Below are 26,795 nucleotides of genomic sequence, written 5' to 3' on the forward strand. Positions count from 1 at the left end.
ACTAGCATACTAGAAACTAGTGATGATTAATTTTCTCTGCTTGAATTATAAATTATTATTTTTATATATGGTATAATCTTTTTAAATTCCTTGATCTTTTTTTCATCTGCGAAGAAAAATAAGTTTCTGCTAGGATTATTGTGTGTTTGTTGTTGTAATACTCATTTTAGCCACAAGAGGCTGAAGTGCAGCACTACCCCATGTTCTAAATGGGACTAAAAGCATTCATGTTTTCTTCCCGGTGAGTTTTTGTCTTTTCTTAGAAAAAAAACAACATTTTTTCCACCTCAGACTTCAGCAATAGATCACCAAAACAATGGTTCTCACTTGCCTCTCAGGGCTTCCGTATTTTGTGATTTTCTTGTACACATTTCAAACTTCAATCAAACTGGCCAAATCTAACAGTGTTTATTGATGTTTCTTTTTAGAGCCTGATGCTCCCACAGATATCCATTTCACCAACGTGACTGAGGACAGTGCTGTGATATTGTGGTACGCCCCTCGTACCAAAATCACTGGCTACCGTCTCTTCCTCACCGTTGAGGGCTCTACACCCAAGCAGCTGCGCCTGCCAGCCCGCCTTTCTCAGTACACCCTCCTCAACCTGAAGCCTGATACCGAGTACACCGCTATGCTACATGCAGAGCAAGAAAATACCCTGAGTGAAGGAGAGAGCGCTGTCTTTACCACCAGTGAGTGTCTGATGCATATACACATGACTATAAAGCACTGTGCTCACTGTGCGTATGCTCAAAGGCTGCATGTGTTCTAGAACTCAAGAGTTCTTCAGAATAGGGTTTGACTGAATAATTGTTTGAAAGATTGAGGGTATTATTTTTTTCAGCGATTTTAAGTAGCATGTTACATGTGTAAAGTAGAATACAAAATTCTAAGTATTGGCAATGATTAGCTTAAAATAAAAAATACAATTATTAGTAATGGTTTCGGCCCAAAAAAACCGAGATTGGTTATTAAAGAGGAGTAGAGGACACTGGCATTATGGATACAGTTGAGTGGAAAGAAAGGTGCAATTTTCTGAACATGCATATGTAAATCTTCACACATTTTGCCGGGGGTGCTTATATTGTGACATACCATGACACAAAAACTGATCAGAAAACAATTTTACTCTCTGTGTGTTTTGTAGAACTGCCTATGGGCAACGCTCCTCATTTCAGCACTGATGTGACTGACACCTCCATTATAATCTCCTGGACTCCAGTTCCCCACATTGGATACAAGGTATAGTTACTGCTAGTAAATACCCCACCACTCGCATATTCATACATCTGATGTTTCCCAATCTTTCCCTTAAAATGAACTAGATTGTGTGATTGTCTTCAGACACAAATTGTTTCCTTCCGTTTGCTTTGGAAAGACCATTCCAGTTATTCTTGGCTAAGTGTCGGCCCATTGGAGTTAAGTAACATGGAAACTACAGACCTCAGAGTTTAAATCTGATTGGCCGGAATATGTCACACCAGAGATGAGAATGTTCTGCCGATTCCCATATTCTTGGGAAAACATGGACCTTTGACCTTTACCTCCTGTACCCCCAATCCATGTCTCGCTCTCTGCTGGTCTCTCACACTGTGTGCATTTATCTTTCAGTTGACAGTACGTCCCAGTCAGGGCGGAGAAGCCCCCAGAGATGTGACTTCTGACTCGGGAAGTATTTACGTTTCTGGTCTGACTCCAGGAGTGGAGTACACCTACAGCGTCCAGCCAGTTATTAAGGGACATGAGCAGGGAACCCCAATCACACGCCGTGTTGTAACGCGTAAGAATAAACCAATGATATTAACTTTGTTCCTCCAGTGTCTCTTCTTTTATGTATTTATATTTTACTCTTATTAATTTCCTTCTCTTCTGACTCCTCTTTTTTGTTCTCTTTGTCTCCAGCTCTGTCTCCTCCTACTGATCTCAACCTGGAGTCTAACCCAGGCACCGGAGAGCTCACAGTCCAATGGAATGGGGCCAGTACACCAGGTACACATACACCTACATATCCAGGTGTGCTTGAAAGACATAGAATTTAGTTCCACTCGGCACTACAAAGAATCAATCTCTTTTGATTGTTTTCGATGAAATTGGTTGGAGGTTGATTTGATTGCGCTCCTTTTTGTTAATTGATTTATCTGTCAGTCAGCTCCAGTCTATTAAGACATTGCAAAGGATCATTGGTGCGTTATCTCCTGCTTCTTCCTCTCATTTCCCAACCCATGTAAACATTTTCCTTCTTTTTCTGTCTCTCCAAGACATCACCGGCTACAGAGTGACATGCACTCCCACCAATGGGCAGCAGGGAAACAGCGTGGAGGAGTTTGTGGAGGCAGGTCAGAACTCCTGCACCCTGGATAATCTCAGTCCAGGAGTGGAATACAACATAAGCGTTGTTACTGTTAAGGATGATATGGAGAGCACTCCTATATCAACTACCATCACACCAGGTGAGTGAGAGATCAACTCAGAATCCTGGGGTTTTAAGATCATGAGGTATGAATATTCAACATGAGAAAGCCAAATGAACCATCATTTGACAGAGTCTGGCCTGGTTTTAAATTAACATATTATGTTGAAAGTCAATATGTTCAAATTGCACATTAGCTTTCAACATTTAACAGATACTAGCTCTGCTCTAACTTAGCACAAGGACGTTTTGCAACACTAACGCTATATTACCTGTGTATATATTAAAAATGTTCAATGGAGACGCTTCATTGAATAATAGTTTAAACCTCACTAGATGGGTTGTATATACCAGGCAAAGCAACCTTGCATTAGCTCTTCCATTGGTGCGATATGTTGAATATCTCACCCTACTGGAAGCAGACCATTTCCGTCACTCGCATTGACCCCTGCTCCTGTCTTTTTGTCTGTTGGTTTCCTCTCTCTGGCCCTTGTGTCCAACCCCCGTCCTTTCCTTACACCTTTTGCGTCTTGTTTGTTTGGCGTGTCTTTTGTCTTCTCTCTTTCTGTTTTTCCTCCTCCCTACACCCTTTCCTCTTTTCACCTACCCAGATGTCCCACAGCTGACAGATCTCACCTTCAAAGACGTGAGCGACACCACCATCAGTCTCCTCTGGTCGCCGCTCAACACCACAGCCATCACGGGTTACAGGATCACGGTGGTGGCAGCCGGCGAGAGCGTGCCCATCTTTGAAGACTTTGTTCTGCCAACGACTGGTCATTATACCGTGTACGGACTGGAGCCTGGCATCGACTATGACATCAGTGTGATCACTGTGACGGAGAATGGCGAGAGCGAGCCCAGCACAGTCACTCAGAAGACCTGTAAGATCCACTAAACCAAAAAGATTTCCTTTACTACTAATATTATTACATGTTCTTATTGGAAGAGCCATTCTGTCATGAATAGGAATACCAAACTATCAAACCTATCTTTTAGTGTGACTTGAGTTGCCTGAGGGAGTCACAAATCACGTTGTGTGTGTGCCGAGTTATATAATGTGATACGATTCTTATTAGGACATGGCTCTTCAAAGCAAACCTTTTAAGTTGCTGATGTAATTGCACAGCATGCTGTTTATGCAGTTGATAATTGTGTGTGTGTGTGTGTGTGTGTGTGTGTGTGTGTGTGTGTGTGTGTGTGTGTGTGTGTGTGTGTGTGTGTGTGCACGCACGAGGACATCTGGTTTTAGTTGCAGGTTTTTAATCATACTGAGGCTCATTTTGCCCCTCAATGCAAACACTGCTTGTTCTCTCACTTTTAAAACATCGTAAAACTTCAGACATGGATTTTCATGGACACACACATAAAACACAGACTCTTCCCTTAAATAGATGGTCGTGTGAATGCTTTTCTCTTTTTAGTCATTTCAGTATTTATTTATTATACTTATTTGCCTCCTCACTCTTTCATAGAATTATTTAAATGATCTGACCACCTTTTTACTTACAAAACAAACAAACAAATCTTATAAATGTGCCATTTGAACACATTCTTATCAAGCTGCTCTCTCTTTTTAATAGCTGTACCAGCACCAACTGATTTGGGCTTTGGCCAGGTCGGGCCGGACAGTATAGAAGTCACCTGGGTTGCTCCCCAAGTTCCCAACTCTGGCGACATCAGCAGCTTCCTCATCAGGTACGAGAAGAAGCAGGAAATGTTCTTCAAGCTCAGTATTTGTTTATTTCTGATTTCAGATGTTATCTTGAGGACACACTGTATACCTACTTGTCTCGCTGGTCTCCTTATTATTCAGGTATCATCCCATTGACGATGAAGATGACATTACAGAAACCAGCGCAGGAGGCAGGAGTAACAACGTGGTGCTAAGGAGTAAGTTAGAGCAAAACAAAGAATACACAACAACACACTCATACAAATAACTACTTTTTGTATTTATGTCTTTTTCACTGTCCACAGACTTGCTGCCAAACACAGAGTATCTGGTGAGCGTGGTGTGTGTGTACGAGCAGAGAGAGAGCTCGCCCCTCGTCGGCACCCAGAAAACAGGTGAGTTTGATGTAATTTAATGTAATCAGTCCAAATATATGTAAATAAGCTTCTTCTTTAGGGCACAGATGCTATTACTTTTAGTATTTGGGTGATCTTTAAATATTTAGGTTCTCTATGATTTAAAGATTTTCTTTCATGCACCGTCATGCATCCTTTTCTGTATCTCCTAACCTTTTCAGTTCTGGATTCACCGGTTGACCTGCGTTTCTCTGAGATCTTCACCAACTCCTTCACCATCAAATGGCATGCTCCCCAGAGCAAGATCACCGGTTACCGTATCCGTCACCAGATGGTCAGCGGCGGGAGGGCCAAGGATGAGAGGCTGCCCCCGTCCAGGAGCCACTTCACCCTGACAGGACTCACTGCAGACACAGAGTACTTGGTCAACATCTACGCCGTGAGCGGGACCCAAGAGAGCCTGCCGCTCAGTGGGAAACAGAAGACAAGTAAGACATCCTGATTCAGTACTTGATTTCCTCCAGTTGCTCAGGTCATGTTGTTTATTCATTTTTTTGTCTCTGGCCTCTTCACTCTCTCTTTAGTCTCTGATGCTCCCACAGACCTGGAAGTGCTCGACTCCTCCCCCACCAGCATCACCGTCCGCTGGGACGCCCCCCCTGTCACTGTGCGCTACTACAGGATCACACATGGAGAGTCTGGTGAGCTAATAATAATGGTTTAAGATGCATTTAATAAAAAAATGTTTTGCCAGGAAACTTTTTACTTTCCTTTTCTAGTTCATTTTGTTATTGGAGATTCCTGTCATCACATTATTGAGAATTCAAATATTGGCTTCTCCAACATTTATCACGTTATTATTCTTCATCCAGGAGGTCACAGTAATCCTAAGGAGTTCACAGTGCCTGGCTCTCTGTCCACCGCCACAATCACAAACCTGAACCCCGGTACTGACTACACCGTCACTGTCTACGCTGTGACTGGTCGAGGAGACAGCCCCGCTTCCAGCACTCCAATCTATGTCATGCACAAGACAGGTACACACAGTCCCATGGACATAACGCACCACTTTTAAATGATTATCCTGCCTCCTCAGGTTTCCACTCACAGCTTTCTCTTCTTCTTCATCTCTCTCCTAGGTGTCGACTCTCCCTCTGAAATGGAGGTGATGGACGTGAAGGACAATAGTGTCACAGTGAGGTGGAGCCCTGCCCAGGGCCCAATCAAGGGATATAGGGTGACTGGGGTCCCCAAAAATGGACAGGGACAGTCTTTCACTGAGGTGGTGGCTCCAGGTATGGTGTTTGTATGCAGTGTTTGTCGGCATCTTAAAGCTTTATTAGATATACATTTGTTCTATCCAATGTATTTTTCTTCCCTGTTTTTGTAACACTTTCCTTCTCTTTTCCAGACCAGACAGAGTTTACTTTCTCAGGACTGATGCCCACAGTTGAGTATGTTTTGAGTGTGTATGCTCTTGCACAAGATGGAGAGAGCTCTCCACTGGTGATGAACGCTTTAACAAGTAAGGGTTTACACTTTCTAGAGATATTTGTGAAATATTGTTTCTTTCACAAATTGGAAAACCACCTCCTGACCTCTCCCCCTACTTCTCCATCACCACTACCTCGCCACCCTGCTTTCTGCGCTCATCACCTTTTTAGATATAGACCATCCCAAGGACCTGACCTTCTCAGACATCGACTCCACCTCTCTGCGGATCACCTGGGACAGCCCTGAAGGAATTGTCACATCTTACCGGGTCTTGTATACAAGTTTGGAGGAGGGAGAAAGAGAGCTGCGTCCTGCTCCCCGCGGAGATGCCGAGTCTACTATTATCTATGGTCTGCAACCCGGCACTGAATACACTGTGAAGGTCATCGCTGTGCATGATGACACAGCCAGCACACCACTGGTCGGGACACAAGCTACAGGTACGGAAGAAAATGTGATACAAATAAGAAAAAGTGAAAGGTAATGTTCAGAAACCAAACAGAAAAATGTAAGCAGTTAAATTTGTGAAAGAATCCTTTAGTCCGTACTTGACAGCCCCCCTCCCTCTGTTCTAACCCTTTTTATTTACTTTCCTCTCCCCAGCCATCTCACCCCCCAACAGCCTCCAGTTCTCCTTGGTTAGCCCTACTTCTTTCACCATGAGCTGGGCTGTGCCGCGTCAGGAAAACCGACTAACTGGCCTGACTGGCCTCACGGGCTACCGTGTGGTGGTGAACCCAAAGAACAAGAGCGGTCCTACCAAGGAGTTAAACTTGGCCCCGGACGCCACACAGGCACACATCTCTGGACTCATGGTGAGTGTGTAGTCTGTGAGTCTGATGGAAGAAGTTGTTTTAAGGTTGTTTTACTACCTTCCAGTATATGAAAATGGACGAGACGTCCATCACAGTGAATGTTGTCCCTTCTTGAATCTCCATTACCTTGCAACAATAGCAGAACTAAGAAAATGTGTGCAGTGCACTCAGTGTGCACTGAGTACAAGAAGTGATAAATAGACAGACTCATACCTGTGGGTACACATGCATACACATGCACAAGCGGTTATGATTGCAGCCACAGCCAGGACACTTAACCCAGTCCTGTGGAGATTGTGCAACACTTTGATTGACTGACATCTTTTATTCTCCTTTTTCCTTAGGTTGCAACTGTCTATGAAGTCCATGTTTATGCCTTGAAAAACTCTCTGACCAGCAGGCCAGTCCAGGGAGAGGTCACTACTCTAGAGAGTGAGTTTGTAACTCATAGATTGTGAAATTCTGACAACTGAATGCATAGTTTTGAAACATGAAAACAGAGACTGCTTTGTTGTTACAGCACGGTTATTACAGATGGTTCTTGTGCAAAAAGCCATTATTGTGTTTATCCCAATATCATACTCTCTCACTCCTTTTTGTTTTGTTCCGTCTCACCCTGACTTTCTCTCCCTTTCCTCGTCTACCTCAAGATATCAGCCCCCCTCGTCGTGTACGTATCTCAGACGTTAACGACTCTTCCATCACGCTGACCTGGCGTTCCAAGACAGAAACCATCTCTGGCTTCCTGGTTGAGACCACTCCCACCACCTCCTCTGCAGGCTACACACCCATTACAAGGACCATTGGCCCGGACTCACGTTCATACGTTATTACAGGTACAGATATGAGAACATACACAAAGATGTACACTTGCATCTTTAAGAGTAATGTCAAATTGCATATAGTGTAATTCAATAACATACATTTCTCAGTATTAGTACACAAAAGCACACAATCCATCACTAACCTGTCACTGTGTCCTTACTTCAGGTCTGGAGCCAGGCACCAATTACAAGATCAACATCTATACACTGAAAGGGAACGGACGCAGCGCTCCTCTCACGCTCACTGCCACCACTGGTAACCATTCACCTCTATCTCACAGTGTCAGTCAAGAGTAGTACATCACTTTGAGTGTGCAATGTTGCATCTTTGGCGTGATGGCAAGAAATGTATTATAATATTGGTAAAAATAAAAGATGTGGAATGCATTCAAAATAATAAACTTTATTTGTATTGCATCTTTCATACAAGAAATGTAGAACACAGTGTTTTATATAATAAGGGAACATAGACATATAATGCATAACTTAAGATGGAAAATAGAACCCACTGAATAATAATAATAATAATTATTATTATTATTATTATTATTATTATTATTATTATTATTATTATATTATTAAAATCAATGCGCATGTTTCCAGCATTAAATAAATAAATAAATAAATAAAGACTGCAGCAGCATCGAAATGAAATTTGCAGAAGTTGTGTTATACTTTGGTGTAGTTAGTATGACTGCACAAACTAACATTTAGTTGAGTTTTTATGAGTATGTACTTACTTATCTGTCTCTTCCAGCCAAACCTCTGGTCATCCCGCCCACAAGTATCCGCTTCACCTCCCTGAACCATAACAGCATCTCTTTCAACTGGGAGCCATCACGCAGTCCAGAGGTTACTGGCTATTACGTCACCTATGAGGAGGCCGGGGGTTTGCCTCGAGAGGTTATCCCCAGGCCCCATGCAGCCCAGATCTACGCCACCATCAATGGTTAGTGAGGAGCACGAGATTTACTGTACACAGACTGAAAGAACAAGCATACGAATACATTGATTTAAAAATGTGAAACCTGTTGATAACCTTTTGTGTATTTGTTGTGTTTGGTCAAAGGTCTGAAACCAGAAACAGAGTATGTCATTAAGATTGTCGCGCTGCAGCATGCTTTGAGAAGCACATCTCTCGTGGGAAAAGCCAGAACACGTAAGTCCACCCTTCATCCGTCTGCCAGCGTCAGTGGCCCCTGCAAACTTTAGATCTTTAACTTCTTCTATTGAAGTGAAAATTGCTCTTGTGTTGAAAATATTTAGGACATTGTGACAATGTCAAAGGAAGTTTCTATTGCACCTTCCTTTGTCATTTTGGATGAACCGGGCATTTGACAAGTGTCTTGCAAAGACTAAAACTGTACCCCATCACTCTTTCAGCTACGCTTATCATATTCATTATCCTATAAGTATCGCATACAACTCGTGCTGTGGATTAATAAAACTAGCATCTATTTAGTCTTCCAAAAAAAGTATTCATAAAACTATAAAATACAACATTACGGGTTGTTTTTTATATCAGCCACTTTCAGAAATTGTGCCAAGAATTGCACTAATTAGGTGAGGTAATCAAACTTGGTCTGATTATGCTTATTTGTTATGATTGTTGTAATAAGTAATAATTGCTACATATTAACAAGTTCCATATGTTTGAGAGCTATGCTCTGCTGCCCTCTGCTGGCAATCTTTTCTGACTGCTGTATGATTAAATCCACCTAAGAGGTATCAAATATACTAGAACTTGTACTGGGATCAAACACAAACCTCACCATGCATCAGTCTGTTCCTGGGCTTGTATGGATCCATCAGATGCATTTTTACCCTTATCATGTTCACTTATTTTGGTTTTTCTATTGAAGTTAATTGTTTAGTGTATTGTATTATAAGAGACGGGCAGGTTAATGGGTTTTCTGTTGTTCAAGGTGCACAGTAGAGACGCAATCATCTTGTGTTTTTACCTGCTAAAAATACAGCTAGTGGATCTGTATATTTGCTTTGCCCTCCTTGCTTCTAACAGCTGTTATACATATGTGTCTTGTTCAATCAGAGCCAGCTCCAGATCATCATCTATTGGTTCCAGAGCTGCCACAGCTTCCTGTTCCTCACCGACCCACCACTGACATCCTGGATGTTCCAGAGTCTTTCAACGACAAGATGTAAGAGTCTGCACAACACACTGAAATGATTCTTCCAGAACAAAAATGCAAAACGAAAAACTCTTAAAATGTCCATGCAGTGCTTTTGATCTTTTTTGTTCATGTTTATTTCCCATTCCCATCTCCTGTTGTTATACTTTACCCGTTCTGTTTCCAGTTTTGACACCAACCATGTTCACTTGGCTGGTACAAGTGGCCAGAACCAACCAGGCCAGCAGGGCCAGCACATCTATACAGAGTACCAGAGCCTCGGCCCTAATAACGGACTTCATGGCCCCTTCAGTGGACCCAAAGAAGGCCAGAGACCGACTCTCAGAGAACCTCTGATCTACATTCCTGTAGCAGGCCCTGATGGAAACAGAGTACCCTTGGTCAAGGTGTGTGAGAGATCACTGTTCTGTAATGCATAACTTCAGCTGTTTTTCTTTGTATAATAGAAAATAAAGATGGTTAAAATGTGTAGTTTTAGTACATGATGATACATGAACAGAACTTGAACAGAAGCAGGCTTGCTAATACATTAGCTGCCACCCTTTTTAATATTTTAAATATAAGTGTATAAGTAACATTTTTGGTGATTTTATGAGGTCACATTACCTCATTATCTAATATCTGATCCTGTAGGTGAGCGATGGCCCCCTGCCAGGTCTTGCGTTCGGTTTCCCTGACAACGAAACAGAGTTGCCTCAAGAAGCACAGACGATCACAACTATCTCCTGGTCTGGCGTTCCTCACACTTCAGAGTATGAGGTGTCCTGTAATCCTATTACACACACCGAGGAAAGAGGCTTCCAGGTATACCCAACAGAGTCACACACACATATTTAGTGCTGGAGAAGTCAGGACCATTTATTAACTTTCTCTTGCTCCATATAGATGCGTCTTCCTGGCACCTCCAACAGTGCCACGCTGATTGGATTGACATCCGGAGCTTCCTATAACGTCTTAGTAGAGGCCATGAGGGGCGGGGCTAAAGAGAAGGTTTTGGAGGAAATCGTAACCGTTGGCAATGCTGGTATAGTACTCCACACTGACTAAATGTGCTGAATGCTTTTTGTTTTTTAAGTTTAATATGTATTCCTACTGTATGTATACACAAATACACAAACATTAGGTAATGGCATACAATCTTATTATACATATTCATTTCAAGAGACACTCTAATAAATGGTTTCAACAATGTTTTAACATAAACAATTTGATAAATATAACATTTAAATCGAATGCTAGAGCATATTGTGTGTATCATCTTTTTCTACTGGATTTATTGTCCTGTAGTAATATCGTACAGTACATACAAACTTCTAAACACACACATATGCACAGACCAGCTATATAATGTTATATAATAATAATATAATAACCTAAAATATCATCTAACATTCTAGACTTGTATTAGGTTAGGTTAGGTTGCCTGTAGCTGTAGCATTATTTCCAATATGCCTACTGTCTGTATCATCTGTCTTTGTCAAGGTAAACCACATCAGTTGGTTCTTTTCTAAACATATTTGTTTCTTCCATCTCTTAGTTCCAGGTGATATCCCCATCCACACCAACCGGGATGTGTGTTACGACACATTCACACAGACCTACCATGAGGTCGGCTCAGAGTGGGAGCGCATGTCTGAGACGGGCTTCAAACTGTGGTGCAGCTGCATGGGGCTGGGCAGTGGCCATTTTAGGTGTGATTCATCCAGTGAGTGGCTTAATAACCCCCATCCCAGCATGCTTTGCAAACACCCAGCAACACACCATGGAATTAGAAATTCAAATAATTCTATGTGATTCACTCAAGAGGAATTTATAAGAGGAAATTGTAAAACAAATAGAACATAGACTGAACTTCTAAAAGATGTGTTGATTGTTGAACACAAAACAATAAATATGTTTTACATTATAAACTTTATAAATTCCTGAGCTACAGTTTAAATGCCATAGAATTTTACATTTCTATGTGCAATAATAAAATGATGGCATGGGCAGCCTTAGCAATGTTAACTAGATCATTTATATATATATATATATATATATATATATATATATATATATATATATATATATAACTTACTTAAAGTTGAATATTTTCAGATTCTATTTTATAAATTCATCATAAAGATGATTATTTCTTTACTATGTATGAGTCGGTCTGTAGTCTGCCCATGTTGGTCTCTCTGCTCTGCCGCTGTAATCTGTGAAAACAGCAGAAAGCTAAGCTACGCTAACTTAACTGCCATCAGTCTCAGTTATTTGTATTGTCAATACAGCTAACATGACAATACCAGAAACTGAGTTCCGTGTGTGTGTGTGTGTGTGTGTGTGTGTGTGTGTGTGTGTGTGTGTGTGTGTGTGTGTGTGTGTACCAGTGAAACTCACTCAGGCTCTGTCTAATTTAAATGATGTGATCACATGTTGTTTGAAGTACAAATGTATTTTTCATATTGTGTTTCATGTTTATCTGTGTGAAAATCAGTTTCTGTGAACAATGTGAATTTTTATCTGCAGTGTGAAGAGGAAAAGTTTGACTTTTTGGGATTTTCTGTTTGGCTGCTTTCTCCACATTAACTAATGAACTTCTCTCACATATCCACATCCCTCTCCTTCCTCCGTGCTCTCATTCTACTCTCCCTGTCTTTGCCCTTTTGATCCGTTTCTCTTCTCCCTCTCGTGCTCCTCGATCCCTTTTTACCTTCTTTTTTGCTCTTTCTTTTACTGCTTCTCCTCCCTCCTTCAGAGTGGTGTCATGACAACAATAATAACTACCGTGTCGGGGAGAAGTGGGACCGTCAGGCTGAGAACGGTCACATGATGAGCTGCACCTGCCTGGGCAATGGCAAGGGAGAGTTTAAATGTGAACCCCGTAAGTAAAGATTGGCACACAAACGCAATTAGACCCATACCATAGCCTGTATAAAAGAAGAGGACGTAGCCTGTGGGTCTGAAAAGTGAAGCCAATACAAAAGTGACTCAAACCTACGTTATTTCTAATGGCGACTCCACTGGTTGCAAAAATAAGTCCAATTATATAGAAGTCTATGATAAAATGAGTGTATATTCTCTAGTTTCAAGTTTTCTTTAATACAGCAATTTGTTTTGTAAATTGTGTTTCCATTTAGAGTAAAATAGACTATAAAGCAGAGTATGCTTTAGGGCGTGGTTACCTAGTGATTGACAGGTTGCTATCATGGCGATCTGTGCAGAGGTGTAGCAATGCATATGCCTCTCCAGCTCCACCTCCTATTCCAAATATGGTCACTTCTGGCTCCAAAAGAACAAAATGGCGACGGCCAAAAATGCTAAACTCCAGGTATTTAAAACAGTAGTGCACAAACAGTGGGTGACGTCAGTGACTACGTCCATTGAGACGTCATTAGGCTAGCAGTATTGTGATACTGGACATTTAGTTTAATATATTTCTTTCTTTCATATGGGTTATTCTATTGCCTATACATGTCCGTTATGAAATTGAGGAGATTGAAGAAAATTTTAACATTTTTGTAAATGTTTAATGTGTAACTCTCACCCTCCAGATGAGTCGACATGTTATGACGATGGTAAAATGTACCAGGTCGGAAACCAGTGGCAGAAGGAATACCTGGGCGCTATCTGTACCTGTACCTGCTATGGAGGACAACAGGTATGTGTGTTGTGTGTTGTGTGTTGTGTGTGTGGTGTGTGTTGTGTGGTGTGTGGTGTGTGTTGTGTGTGTGTGTCTGTCATCAGAACTGCATTATGGAGTCCTTGTGATCAGACTGTGTGTGTGTGTGTGCATTAACCTCTTTCTCCACCTCTTCAGGGCTGGCGTTGTGAGAACTGCAGAAGGCCAGGAGGACACACTGATGTGAACGCTGACCTCCTTCAACCTGTTCATACAGATGTCTTCGACCGGTACAGAGAAAACGCTCTACGCAAGCTGGTCAGTCTCCTCACTATATGTTTGACTACTGATATTCTGCTCGTAAATAAAATCTTGTCATAGATATCAGCACACTGTATACATTCTAACAACTTTAAACTTGAACTGAACAGGACTTTGTTTCATCCATTTCCACAGATCTCTCAAATTCAACAAAACCTAGTTTATGTAAACATGTCTAAGTGTAAGACCTTAAGTAAAGTGACAGTACAGTACTCTTTCAATGGATGCTCCTGTATGTTAGTTCTCCACAAACTGAAACTCTATTATCTACTCACCCTTTTTTAAACTAAAGTCATTATGAAAGTATTAAGTAATAAATGCAGCGTAGTTTTGATGATCTGTTATTTCTCATTGTTGCTATAAATCCAGTCAAAATGAATAAATCATCTCTTCTCTCTTTCTTCTTGCCCCGCCCTTCTTTTCTCTCCAGAACATTCAGTGTCCGATTGAATGTTTGAGGCCGGAGCTGCTTGCAGACGCTCACCCCCCCTCAGATTAGACAAGAGGGGAGTATGAGTAAAGGAGGTTGAAGAAGTGAGACCCCCTTACAGCTTCGCTACCACTTCAAGAAGGAAGCTTCCTACTGTTTTCATCAAAAGAAGACTTTCCATCAGATCTGTGCCTTAAAGGTTTCCCCCTCACCAAATTTAAGTGCCTTTACAAGACTTTTCTACACCAACCTCTGTGCCTTTTCAAAGATCCATCCAACTTTTCATGTTGGTTGTGATCCTGTCTTCTTCAGTAGAAACAAGGACATCACTCCATTAGAGCACAGAACTGCTGCTTTATCACCTCAAACCTGCCTACCCCATACATACTGTACACACACTCACACACCAGATGCAGTATTGTTGTGTATTTTACTGTTGCTTTGGGACTTTTTAAATTTTATTTAGTATTTCAAAAACATTCCATCACAATTATCTTCATTTGACCAAGACAAAACAATCCACTTCAAATGTGTCTGATTTTATATAATTATGTTCCCAGATAATAACTGTAGCCACATTTGTTGCATTTCCCATGATTTTAAGTCTCACTGTGACTAATGTATATTCAGAAAATATCTAGGTAATGATATAATGCATTTCCAAATCAACAGAGTGAGTTTATTGCAAAGGAATTCCAAAGCCATACAGTATCACATTGTTTCCCAAAACAACTTTTACAGTTATGTATCATCTTGAGTGACCTAGACAAATATGAAAGTCAGTCAGATTTAAATTAAACTGATTAGACTTAACTTGAATCAGCAGTCTTTGTGATGGAGATTACAGTTGTAAAAGATGTATGATACTGTCAGCGTCCTGCTGCTTTGATGACAGAGCAATGGGTCACTAAGATTCCTCTTTAGATTACAAGAAATTCAAAACAACAAACTTTCCTTTTAAAAAGATAAGCACTGTTACTGTTGAGTTGGTATTAAATAAACGTTGCCTTGCTATTATTACGGTTTAGGCTTTGGAAGTCAACATGTAGATTTGACTCTGTGATCTGTAATATGGGTATTTTGAAAGTACATAAGGTTTAGCACCAAGAAAATTTATAAAGCAAAAACTGTTATTTCAAAACAATATTGTAAAAGTCACCATTATTTCCAAGTGTAATGCATTTTAATTACATAAATGTTTGTATTTTTCATTTATTTTTTAATTCATTCTTTTATTTATCCCTTTTATTCAGGCATTTTGTTTAATGCTTTTTTGGGGTGTACACTTTATTTTTGTTTAACTTGTTTTTATATTTTTGGTGCCAAAATCTGAACTACTGTGGACTGAATCTTTTTAATAAACTGAAAAAACCCAAGCCAAATGTTGTCAGTTTTCTTTATTGGGGGAGAATGAGTATTTCCAAGGTTATTTCTCAGGTGAGGATGATACTAGATTTGAGTTTTGTACCTTGACTCCAGGAACCAAAGGAGTTCTTTGGCAGAATAAAGTCAATAACCTATAATAACCAGTCAAACATTTCGTTTATATGATATATAAATTAAGGATTTGAGCCAGTTTTTGAGTCCACGAGCCCTTAATATGTCTGCGCTTTTATTCTGAAAAGCAAAATAAACTCTACACTTCATCTTTCCTTCAGAATAAAATGGTGGTTTAATCATTGTTGAGAAAACTTCTATTGTACTCGTGCACTAAAACTATGATTAATGGTAGTGTCAGAATGATAGCATTTGTTCTAACATCATCCTCTCTGGCTTTCTTCTTTTACTGTTGCCAAATTCTCCTCCCGGGATTAATGTTTGTTCTTATTTTAATATTATGGTTGAAACACTGGAATAGAGTTATTCTACACTTGTACTAGCTTAATTTGCACTAATAAGATACAATGTGTAAGGGCTAACTCTGTAGGCTTCATAGGGAGAGAAAAATAAGTGTATGGGTGACTCTTTTATTTTGAAGAAATCAGAGCGGAAGTGTTGTAACCGCCGAGGAAGCAAAGAGTACGGTAGAAGTTCGAGAGAAGTCCTGGTAAAGCTCGTGAATACAGACAAAATGGAAAACGTTTCCATTGACACTATAATCCTGAAGCTCCATGATGTGGACGCGGTGAAGTTTGGAGAGTACAAACTGAAGACCGGCATGATGACACCCATTTATATCGACCTGAGGGTGCTCGTATCCCACCCGGTGCTCATGAACCAGGTAAACACGTGCTGCATGTTCTCCCCGCTGCACAGCGTGATGAACTCAATTTATACAGGAACAAACAGCACCTAGCTACACTATCCAAACACTAAATGTTGTTGGGGGAAAAGCTCAAATGTAGTTCCCCCTTGTTAAAGTTATGTGTTATTGCGCACGTGGGTGTTTATCGACAGTCTAAAGGTCCAACATTCACAATAATGGACTGACATTTCTCAATAAACCGCCTCATTCAGGGACAACACCTTCATGCAAGATGTGACCTATGCAATATTTGAGCTGGGCTGGTCAAAAAATCATAGACAGAAATCAATATAATTAACTATGATACAAAAACGCTAAAGAAAGCCTCCAAAATTATCATAAAGTTATTTGAATCAATATCTCTTTACCACATATTTAACAACATTGAGCATTATCTCAATAAATATATATATATATATATAATATATATATTATATAATTATATAAATAATATAGATATAGAGATATATAGAGAGTAGAGAGATATATATAAATATATTAAGAAAGAAGTAGTAGAGATATGAGTAATATAGAGTAGATTAGATGAGTAGTGAGATAATATTATATCTAATATAAGATATATATATATAGGATCGTATACTAGTAATATAATTATGTATATATATAGATAGGAGATATTATATATATATTATATTATAGGTATAATAAAGAGGTATATATATAATATATATAGATATATTATAGATATATATATTATATTTATTATAGAATATAATATATTATATATATATATATAGAGATATATTAATATATATATATATATTTAATAGATATTATATATATATAATTAGTATTATATATATATATAATTATATGATTATATATATATATATAATATATATATATATATATATATATATATATATATATATATATATATATATTATATATATATCTATATATATTATATATATATATATATATATATATATATATATATTATATATATATATATATTTGATCATATTAAGTTAACCTAGTAGCCATTAAAAGATTCCACCAAAAAACAATTGTTTGAAAGTTTATCATCTATAGAATAAAATATTACTACTCATTAACAAACATCCATCCATCGTCTACCGCTTATCCGGGATCGGGTCGCAGGGGCAGCAGCTCCAGTAAGGAACCCCAATCTTCCCTTAACAAACATTTTACAAGTTAAAACTTTATCAGGGACACAGTAAATTAAAGTGTTTAACCGTGGCAGAAATGTGGGTACATTGAGGACTTCCATGTGGCATTACTGTCCTGTAGTCCTCACCAACAACACTGCCACATTAGAAACTTGACCTTTTTTTCTTATTATTTTATTTGCAGGTGTCTAGTCTCATCTACCAACGAGTTCAAGAAGAGGGGCTTCAATTTGACTCGGTGTGTGGGGTTCCATACACAGCCCTGCCTTTGGCCACAATCATCTGTTCTCGACATGAACTGCCCATGCTCATCAGGCGAAAGGAGGCCAAGGACTATGGTGAGTGGCTGGAAGGCTTGGCGATTTATTAAGAATTTGTAAGAATATTGACCTTGGATTTTTTTTAAGAAACCACTTTTATAATACATTGATACCGTTTGGAGCTGCTGCTCAATATGAGTTGAAATGTTCACTAATGGTGCACTTACTCAACTTTATCAGTGATGATATTGCAGGTCTTTTCTCTCAGCTGTGAAAGACAAACAAGCTGTAACATCCCTTAAGCCCCTTTACCACTGGACAAAAAACCCACTAACACCCACTAACATCTGACTTTTGTCTTCAGTAGAAAAGGTTACAATCAGCATTCATTCCTGGGACAAATGACTGCAGTAGTCATCGGCATTTATCGGCTCTCCAGTCAGGCAGTGATGGTAACGTGACGCTAATTTCCCCTTTTCCAGCCCGATGCTATGACAAGCTTTTAAGTGAATATAATAAATAAAGTTGGACAGTATTTTTACCTCGTTGATCGTCGTAAAACACACTTCATCCAAACTCGACGGAAACAAAAATAAAACCCATCAAAACCGTCTTTTTAGTCTTTCCACTGTTTCAACAACTGTCGTTTGAGAGTTTAAAGGAGACACTTCATAAGTAACGGATTAAAAAAACAAACATGTACGGATCGTACACTGACCGTAACCCCGTTGATTTACTAACCCTGCTTTCCAGTTTCTGTGAATGATCCTGACACACCAGAAAAATAACACACTCGTCTACTGGCAAGGGGAGTCCATCGACTGTTTTAGCAGATTCTCCCCTCTTTAAAAACCTGTGTGTATATATCTGGGCTAGTTTTGGTGGAAAAAGGTATCGAGACAGTGCAGGAGCAGTTTTCTTGTCGATTCTCCTTTTTAAAAAGTCGACTGGTTGCCGGTAGGTGCATGGTGAACATGGCACACCAACTGTCAGTTTGTATGTAACCCTTCTAGGAACCAAGCGTCTGGTGGAGGGCTCATTTCGTGAGGGGGATACATGTCTGATCATCGAGGACACTGTGACCACTGGCAGCAGCATCCAGGAAACTGCTGAAGTACTCTACAAAGGAGGACTGAAGGTGCCGTATGAAAAGTTAGAGTGGAAATGATGACATACCAGGGATGCTTTCTGTTTGAATGATCTCTATAAAGGCTATAGAAGTACTGTAATAATGTTACCACGGGTGTAATCATCTTTTGAATTATTTTATTTATTCTAGGTGACAGATGCTGTAGTGCTGATGGACAGAGAGCAAGGCGGTGTCGATATGTTGGCTTCTCAGGGTATCAAGCTCCATCCCATCATCTCCATGTTTAAGCTGCTCAACGTGCTGCTGGCAGCCGAACGCATCGACACCAAAACCGCCCAGAGCGTCCGCGAGTTCATCCTGGACAACAACACTTTCAGGTACAGTCGCACATAGTTTGTGTGTTATACATACTTTACATGTAACAACTGCAAAGTAACATTTGCAACTTGCCTCTTTAAGCCCCAAGGAGGATAATGGCAATGGAGGTCCTTCCACCAAAAAGCCATGTATGGAGCAGAACGTGGAGCTGAGCTATGCAGAGAGAGCCAAACTACCAAGTATGTCATCTTCCAAGTTAGTCAAATGGCCAGCACTAGTACAGTAATGGGAATACAATTGACAATATTTTTTTGCAAGGTTATATCCAACTTTAAAGACAAATACTTTCCACTCTCTTGGCCCGGGGGCATGATTTCAGTCATTTTTAGGGCTGTATCGAATGTCATTTGAAGCTTCTGTTGAGGTTTTCAAATGAAGTTTTCGAAATGTCAGTTAATACATAATCAACCAAAAAAAGAAGGTATTCAAACTAAATCCTGAATTTAAATAATATGATTCAATGATTTCATCTTTTTTTTTTTTTTTTTATTAAATCAAATTTTCTTTAAATAAATACGTGCAGTTCTTTGACCACAGTGAAAATGTTGTTTTTGAAAGATTTAACACCAATAAATATATGGATTGAAGCAAATGTTTGGAAATGATAACCTCTTTACAAACATATTACATCTTGTTTTTATTTTTTACAATACATTTAGATTTTTGGACTTATTGGAAATGTTTGGATCACTAAAGTTAGAAACAATCCTACGCAGCCACCACTGGAATCTAATTTCACAAATGGTGTAATATAAATGATATTAATGTAAATGAATCTTTATCTGCTCCTGGTATTTTATATATCTGCACAAATACTGTGTTGAATAAACAAAACAAAAGGCTGTGCAGCATTCAAATGTTGATTTTTAGAATTTTAAGTTTCAAACTATTCAGTTCAGCCTAAGTTATTTTGTTCAGAGTAGGTGTTAATTTAAATAGCAAATATTGTTTTATAAAATGAAGCTCTTCATCCCGTCTTTCCCTCCTCTTGTCTGCAGATGTCCACCCTCTGGCGTCAAAGCTGCTGAAGACAATGGAGGAGAAGCAGTCTAACCTCTGTGTGTCCGCCGATGTGACGAGCAGCGAGGAGCTTCTTCAGCTGGCCGACTCTCTCGGCCCCAACATCTGCCTGCTGAAGACGCACGTCGACATCCTAAAGGTCGGAGTGAAGCCAGTAAATATTTTACATGAAGAATGTTGTCGGAACAAATAATCTAATGCGGATTCTTATGTTTGCTAACAGGACTACACGGCGGCCTTTTGCCAGAAACTGCAGGCTTTGGCTGAGAAACACAACTTCCTCATCTTTGAAGATCGCAAGTTTGCTGACATTGGGAACACAGTCAAGCATCAGTATGAAGGTGAGAGGTTTAAAATTAAAATTGTCTTTTGTGTGAAATGCATCTGTCTTCAGAATGGCTTTTTTATTTTAATTAGCCTTCGAGTATGCTCATGTAACATCTTTTCCTCCAGGTGGTTTGTACCAGATCTCGTCTTGGTCCCACATAGTGAATGCCCATGCGGTGCCGGGGCCCGGGGTGGTGAAGGGCCTGAGTGCAGTAGGTAAGCCTCTGGGCAGAGGCTGTTTGCTCATAGCACAGATGAGCTCCCAGGGGTCACTGGCAACTGGTGAATACACACAGGCTGTGGTGAGCATGTCTCTGCATGTTTTCTAACTCAAATATGCTGTAGAGTGCATCTTTCAGGGTTTCCTAGTCCTACAGGTGTTCATCTGTTATCTGTCTCTACAGCTGAAGATGTCAGAGGAGCATTCAGACTTTGTGATTGGGTTCATCTGCGGCTCTAAGATCACCAAGAGGCCAGAGTTCATCCACATGACCCCTGGGGTCCAGATGCAGGCTGGAGGTAAATTTGATTACATTTTCCATTAATTTGCATATAAACAGGGATAGTATTATATTTCCCATTAGCCATGTAGACGGCTTAGTAGGAATATTGTCTTTTTTCAGAATAAGGGCAACATCTCTGAATATTCTGTGCATGTGAATGTACTCAGTGCTTTGCTCTGTACTTGACTACATTAGAGTTTAAATCAAACGGTCACTATAAGGTTAAAGTACAAACGTTCAGCTTTAAGGTTGTTTAATGTGTTAGCTTTCATATTGGGTGAACCGTGTAGGACGAGCCTTTTCCTCCTGTCTTTGAAGCCTTAAACATAGATGGCAAACAGGTTTAAATAATAACTTTTCAGTCTGCTCCCTTTTTGGTGTTGTGACTCCTCTTCAACACAAAGAGGAGCTATAGTACAAGAAGTGATTGCTGGGCCTGCTAACAATACTCCTCCTCCTCATACCCACAACAACCTCCCCCTTTATCATCTCTTCTCCCACCCCTCTCACAGGTGATGGGTTGGGCCAGCAGTACTCCACCCCAGAGGAAGTCCTCTGCAACAAAGGCTCTGATGTCATCATCGTCGGTCGGGGTATCCTGGAGGCCCCTGATAGGCTGAAAGCTGCTGAGTCGTACAGAAAGTCAGGCTGGAAGGCTTACACAAAGAGACTGGGACAGAGTGGCCAATAGGAGTTCAGGAGTGAAATCATTACGTCTAATTTCAAATTTAAACGGCCACTCTAAGGGAACTCTGAAGGGTGACCTTTTAAAGTATTTTCTCTCTTTCATTTTCAAGGAACACCAGTGTGCACGAGTCATATACATAGACATTTGCAGGAGGTTACCTGGCAGGTGTGGGGAATTGGACACTTTACTGTTGAACATCTGTTAATGCATTCTTTTGATTCTGTCCTATTAATAAGATGCTTTAACTGTGTTCTTTTGGTTCCTTCCTATTAATAAACTGCACATCTTGACTAAGGTACATCTGAGCAGGTTAAAACAGATTTGGGAAAATGTTTCAGTATTATAAGAATAAGATGAATTCCTTCTGTTGGAGATAAGAAGTACATTACCTAGAATAGTGTTTTTTATAAATGAGTTGGCTGCTAAACTCCCAATTCCCCTGAGGATTAGTTTGTTAAAGCAGGTATATGAGGTGTCTTTCCCTTGACAAAGACTGCTGCTTCCAGTCAGGCTGAAGCATCCTTTCATCACAAACCTGCCATTCCTGTGTCTGCTTACTAGAACAAGATTTGTAGTACAAATTTGTAGTAGAGTGGGTATGGTGGATATTTTTTTAATGGTTGTATAATATTTAGGTTTGTAATTCAGGGAGTTTTCAAGTAAACATTTGTCCAATTTTGATCTTAAGCATCACTTTTCACACGATCAGAGTCATTAATGTTGAACTCCAGCTTCACAGAGTATCAGTAATAAATATATTTAATACTTGTATGTACTCATTTCATAGAAGATTTAACAGCTTAGTCACAATTCGGTACGGTGATGGGTTTCAAATAATGTTTCAACTTTAACTTGAATATCCTTTTTGTTTTTTTTAGAAAGGGAACGCTTTATGTAATTCATTTCATAGTCCAGCTACAAAAGAATGGCTTTTGATTTGCCTGATTGATTGCATTGCTACAAAGAATATGAACTAAAAAATGTGAACAATTTGAAGAGTGTTTGGCCGGCTTTGTATTTATTTTTCGTCCTGTTTAATTGTTAGTTTGGATGATCAATGTGTAGCCCCTCAGATTGTTTTAATTACAAGACGAGGGAAGGCTTATTGCGGCCCGGTTAGTCATCGCAACTTGTTTTAAGTCCTACGTCTGCCGTCCATGTTGTTTAACTTAAAATTTCAAATACTGAGGTGAAACAATTTATTTTACAAAGGGATATAAATTCAGTTATGATGTGACATGATCCCTGATCCCAGTTGTTTTCCATTGTTTATTGTTTCCAGAAAGGGAGTTGAATGTTTCGACGAGATAATTGCCCTAAAGTTGTGATGTATTTTTAAACGACGTGTCCCAGATGGAATTCTCATACTTGATTTAATGGTTACATTTAAAGTTTCTTGTATAACAGAGACCTTGTTTGGCTTTTTCCCTCCATGTACTTTCCTATTATGACTGAAAGAAGCAATGCAATGTCTTCTTTGTGAAGTGACACTCAATACTTCAATAAATCATATGGTGAACAATCTTTTGTTTTTAAGTTTGAGGTTTAATTTTTACTCCCCTACTTTACTTATTGTAATAATACTATTGTGTTTTATTTCTGTGAAGAAGTCAGATGCCATTTGATATCAGTTATTCTACCTTTTGAAAACAGTTTTTCATACTTAGTTTTGTCATCTTTACTTGCTGATCAAGTTTTATAATCTACAGATACAGTAAACAATTAAACATTAACACTTATCAGATGCCTTTTGAATATACTGTACATTCTCCACTGCTGTGATTATCAGATGTATATTGTTTCAAGTGAGAATGAAATCATTAAAGAAAAAAAGTAACCTATACGAGTGAATACTGTAACATCGATCAAGGTACTCGGTGGTTATTATTACATCGTATTCGTCTTCATTTTAGTTGGTAGTTTTCCCTTTATCTTATTTACCCTAAGTGTAACTTAAACACACTTGTCTTGTATGACTTCATAAAAAATAATTAATATCAGAGATATGTCTACTGAGCTGTGAATTATGAATGAAACAAACCTCGACTTGACTTGACAGTGAGTCAACACAATTCCAGTATGAAGCAATCTCTTCTAATCAATGTCAATCTTGAGCATTTATATCACAGATGGGAAATATGGTTGAATTTAATATAACAATATTGATAAGGATATGTTGTTGGTTTAAAGTTACAATACATATCATCACATATGGCAAATGTGTGCAAAATTGTACAACAAACATTATACAACTGTTTTCACGAGCTGAGCAGCAGTAGGCATGACCCATAAATAATTAATAAGAGTTTTATGGGTCAAATTGCAGGACTGTCCTTTTAATTAAAAGACATGCAGTAAGTTTGCAAGAGGTCCAACCCACAGATCAGTAACACCATTTCTGATTGGTCCACTATCATTGTTCATGTGGTGTGGAACAGGTTCTGTTGTCAGTTGGCTAATTATAGCTCTTTTTTATAATCATTTTCTCTCAGTATCTCAATATTTTTCTGTATCGTTGATTTATAAAACCATGCATACTGAATTAATGAATTAAATCAATCAAAAATACCCATCATATTCAAAGGCGATTCAGCTAAAGAAAATTAGCACACAGAGTCCAAGCACTAATGTCATTGAACCAACTCCAAAAGGTGCCACCTGAACGTCATTCATTCAAGTCTTACTCCTCTGAGTTTCCTTTAGTGGCAGTTTGAACCCTAAGTATTTTCCCCACACAACACCTGGAAGATTCCCAAAGTTGTCTGACAAGGTGAGCCACCCATGAGCAGAAAGTCATTTGCAAGGCATATTATATGGAAATGATGCACGAACGGGCGCTCAACAGGACAAATTGAGTTGGCAGGTAGCGACCTTACAATGCACCTTTTTACAGATCAACGCAGGCACAAAGGTCAGACACGTTGCCCGGCACAGAGGAGGAGGAGGAGGAGGAGGGAGGAGAGAGGGAGAGCGCTTTGGATGGGGTTGGTAAGAATAATGCATTGTGTGTGTGTGTGTGTGTGTGTGTGTGTGTACGCCCAACACACACACACATACCCCTCCCCTTTATGTCAATATTGGATCAGAGCAACGCACCGTGCGACAGGTGTCTCTACGTGCCCTGAGGATCCTCTCGTTTTTCATCCATGGGGGTGGGGAGAGAGAGAGAGAGGGAGAGAGAGAGAGAGAGAGAGAGAGAGAGAGAGAGAACGTAGAGGTATAAAAGGTGTATACCTGTCACAAAACGCACACATTCAGTGCACGTAAAAGGTGAGCCAAACCGGACCAAGCTTGCACATTTGGGCCTACATCGCTGTGCTTCTCCTAAAGGTAGGCTGCAAGGCTTTTCTTTCATTTCTTATTTCCTTCATTCATCCATTCTTACAAGGGTATACATTTGCTTGGTGTTCTAACTTCTCCTAAATCTTCCTCCAAAGGTTACTTGACACCAGAGACGCCAGCCGGTACCAACTCTCTATCTCTCTGGATCATCGTGACACCCTCTGATCGTGTTTGTGACTTTTTCATGTCCGTATTTGCTTCACGTTGAGCCTCACGTACAATACCTGAAGATGAAGTTTTGTTCGTTCGGCTCGCGTTATGCAGGTACGGGTTGGCAACTGGAAAAAGACACAAAGTGAGCATCACTGTTGTAAACACTGTCAAGCCTCAGTTCAGACAAATAATGGATGGTTGTTTTATGGTTGGGTTGTTTTAAAGTTAGTTTTAAGGGGTTTCAAGGGTGCCACAATGGGTCTTCAAAGTCTTGAAAATCTTCAAAAATGTGTGAGACATTTGTAAGAAAACATGAGCCATGGAGTCAGGACCATTGATGTATCTAAGCCGACTTGATAACAGCATAGTTTTAGTAACTGAAGCACCAGGTGTACAGCATTTTTCACTGAATAGATTGCCTTATTTGCATACAGCTGACAAGAGACAATGCTCTAAAGCAGACATGTCCGCCTTGGACAGCATGTTGCCTGACTACTGGAGCCACAATCATTCATACAAAGGTGAATTAGAAAAAACATTCTTGGAAAAGTAATGACTCATTTGAGTAGGCATTTAAAAATGATTTGTTGAATAGGTGTGTTGAGAAAAAAACAAACAAAAAAAGTGTTACTGCAACTGAATCAGTGATTATCAAGGCAGGAAGTTCATAGATTAAAAAGTTCCAGTTTGAATCCAACCTGTATTTTCTTGTTTTAATTGAAGAGTTAAAAGCAAGACTATGAATCCCGGTCTCTAATCCTCCATGTGTTTATGTAAAACCTGCTCGCTTTTTAACGGACTGTTCAGGTCAATAATGATACTGCAAATGACACTGATAAAGCTGTGACTGACACTGGGAAAGTGTCCAGGTGAAGATCATTCACTGTTTATTGTTTAGCCCACAGATGTACTCGCCTCTATGTGCCTGTTTGAACTGGAAGATATCATATCGAATGCATTGAAAAGATCAACATTCACAACGATAGGGATGATAATCTCTGTATCTCCCTTCGGTGCTTTTCCGCTAATCATTTTCCCGTTAGCACATTCATGTTGACAGCATGTATTTTCCACTGGGGGCCTATTCATTACCGTCCATCTCCTACGTCATGAACTGAGGCTGCAGGCGAGCACCAGGGAGCAGAGAGATGGGCTTAATGGTTATGTTAACCATTAACTAAACATTAACTACACACACACACACACACACACACACACACACACACACACACACACACACACACACACACACACACACACACACACACACACACACATACACACACCAGACATCTGATATAGGCCATCTGCCATTTGGATGCTCTGATTCAGTTATTGCACTTTTACCATTCATTACATTGATTGTTCCTTATGATAAAGAGTATATCTTCCTTACAGTGTTTTGTTGTGTAATGAACATGCTAATGAACACTGGTGTTTTTATTTCAGAAAATAAATTGATGAAGTCGGTGTTCTACTCTACTATTCCCCCTTACTAAAGAGTAAACAGCCCTTTTGTAGTCCCAGTTCAAACAGATAAATTCAATCAAAAGCAA

The 26,795-nt window shown here is 39.6% G+C and overlaps 2 protein-coding genes across 2 annotated transcripts in view; both read left to right on the top strand.

Moving 5' to 3' along the window:
- fn1a (fibronectin 1a) overlaps window positions 1-15,461 on the top strand; it is a 32,187-nt gene extending 16,726 nt beyond the window's left edge. The window contains exons 20-49 of the mRNA XM_029458690.1: window positions 429-692; window positions 1,148-1,242; window positions 1,612-1,780; window positions 1,903-1,989; window positions 2,259-2,450; window positions 3,022-3,294; window positions 3,994-4,108; window positions 4,227-4,303; window positions 4,391-4,480; window positions 4,663-4,929; window positions 5,026-5,142; window positions 5,314-5,478; window positions 5,581-5,736; window positions 5,853-5,966; window positions 6,106-6,375; window positions 6,539-6,750; window positions 7,095-7,182; window positions 7,401-7,586; window positions 7,741-7,830; window positions 8,332-8,523; window positions 8,644-8,733; window positions 9,625-9,733; window positions 9,891-10,110; window positions 10,358-10,528; window positions 10,610-10,748; window positions 11,262-11,429; window positions 12,465-12,590; window positions 13,261-13,367; window positions 13,527-13,646; window positions 14,080-15,461. Coding sequence (XP_029314550.1) covers window positions 429-692; window positions 1,148-1,242; window positions 1,612-1,780; window positions 1,903-1,989; window positions 2,259-2,450; window positions 3,022-3,294; window positions 3,994-4,108; window positions 4,227-4,303; window positions 4,391-4,480; window positions 4,663-4,929; window positions 5,026-5,142; window positions 5,314-5,478; window positions 5,581-5,736; window positions 5,853-5,966; window positions 6,106-6,375; window positions 6,539-6,750; window positions 7,095-7,182; window positions 7,401-7,586; window positions 7,741-7,830; window positions 8,332-8,523; window positions 8,644-8,733; window positions 9,625-9,733; window positions 9,891-10,110; window positions 10,358-10,528; window positions 10,610-10,748; window positions 11,262-11,429; window positions 12,465-12,590; window positions 13,261-13,367; window positions 13,527-13,646; window positions 14,080-14,148 — 4,538 coding nt within the window. The 3' untranslated portion in view covers window positions 14,149-15,461. The remainder of the gene's footprint in view (window positions 1-428; window positions 693-1,147; window positions 1,243-1,611; window positions 1,781-1,902; window positions 1,990-2,258; window positions 2,451-3,021; window positions 3,295-3,993; window positions 4,109-4,226; window positions 4,304-4,390; window positions 4,481-4,662; window positions 4,930-5,025; window positions 5,143-5,313; window positions 5,479-5,580; window positions 5,737-5,852; window positions 5,967-6,105; window positions 6,376-6,538; window positions 6,751-7,094; window positions 7,183-7,400; window positions 7,587-7,740; window positions 7,831-8,331; window positions 8,524-8,643; window positions 8,734-9,624; window positions 9,734-9,890; window positions 10,111-10,357; window positions 10,529-10,609; window positions 10,749-11,261; window positions 11,430-12,464; window positions 12,591-13,260; window positions 13,368-13,526; window positions 13,647-14,079) is intronic.
- Window positions 15,462-16,040: 579 nt separating this feature from the next.
- On the top strand, window positions 16,041-23,268 carry umps (uridine monophosphate synthetase). The gene is made up of 10 exons (XM_029459810.1): window positions 16,041-16,300; window positions 17,663-17,816; window positions 18,752-18,876; window positions 19,018-19,205; window positions 19,288-19,385; window positions 20,205-20,365; window positions 20,450-20,567; window positions 20,680-20,855; window positions 20,958-21,072; window positions 21,569-23,268. Exons 1-10 carry the CDS (start codon window positions 16,151-16,153, stop codon window positions 21,745-21,747), a joined length of 1,464 nt encoding a protein of 487 aa, XP_029315670.1. The 5' UTR covers window positions 16,041-16,150; the 3' UTR covers window positions 21,748-23,268.
- The last annotated feature ends 3,527 nt before the right edge of the window (window positions 23,269-26,795 follow it).

Source organism: Cottoperca gobio, chromosome 21 (assembly GCF_900634415.1).
Source record: "Cottoperca gobio chromosome 21, fCotGob3.1, whole genome shotgun sequence".
NCBI classification, from domain to species: domain Eukaryota; kingdom Metazoa; phylum Chordata; class Actinopteri; order Perciformes; family Bovichtidae; genus Cottoperca; species Cottoperca gobio.

What these genes read in the sequence shown, in the direction of transcription:
- umps (XM_029459810.1), top strand. Translation starts at nt 16,151, where the DNA reads ATGGAAAACGTTTCCATTGACACTATAATCCTGAAGCTCCATGATGTG. An exon ending in TCTACAAAGGAGGACTGAAG is followed by an intron (nt 18,877 to 19,017) that starts GTGCCGTATGAA and finishes TATTTATTCTAG; the next exon opens with GTGACAGATGCTGTAGTGCT. An exon ending in GTGAATACACACAGGCTGTG is followed by an intron (nt 20,856 to 20,957) that starts GTGAGCATGTCT and finishes CTGTCTCTACAG; the next exon opens with CTGAAGATGTCAGAGGAGCA.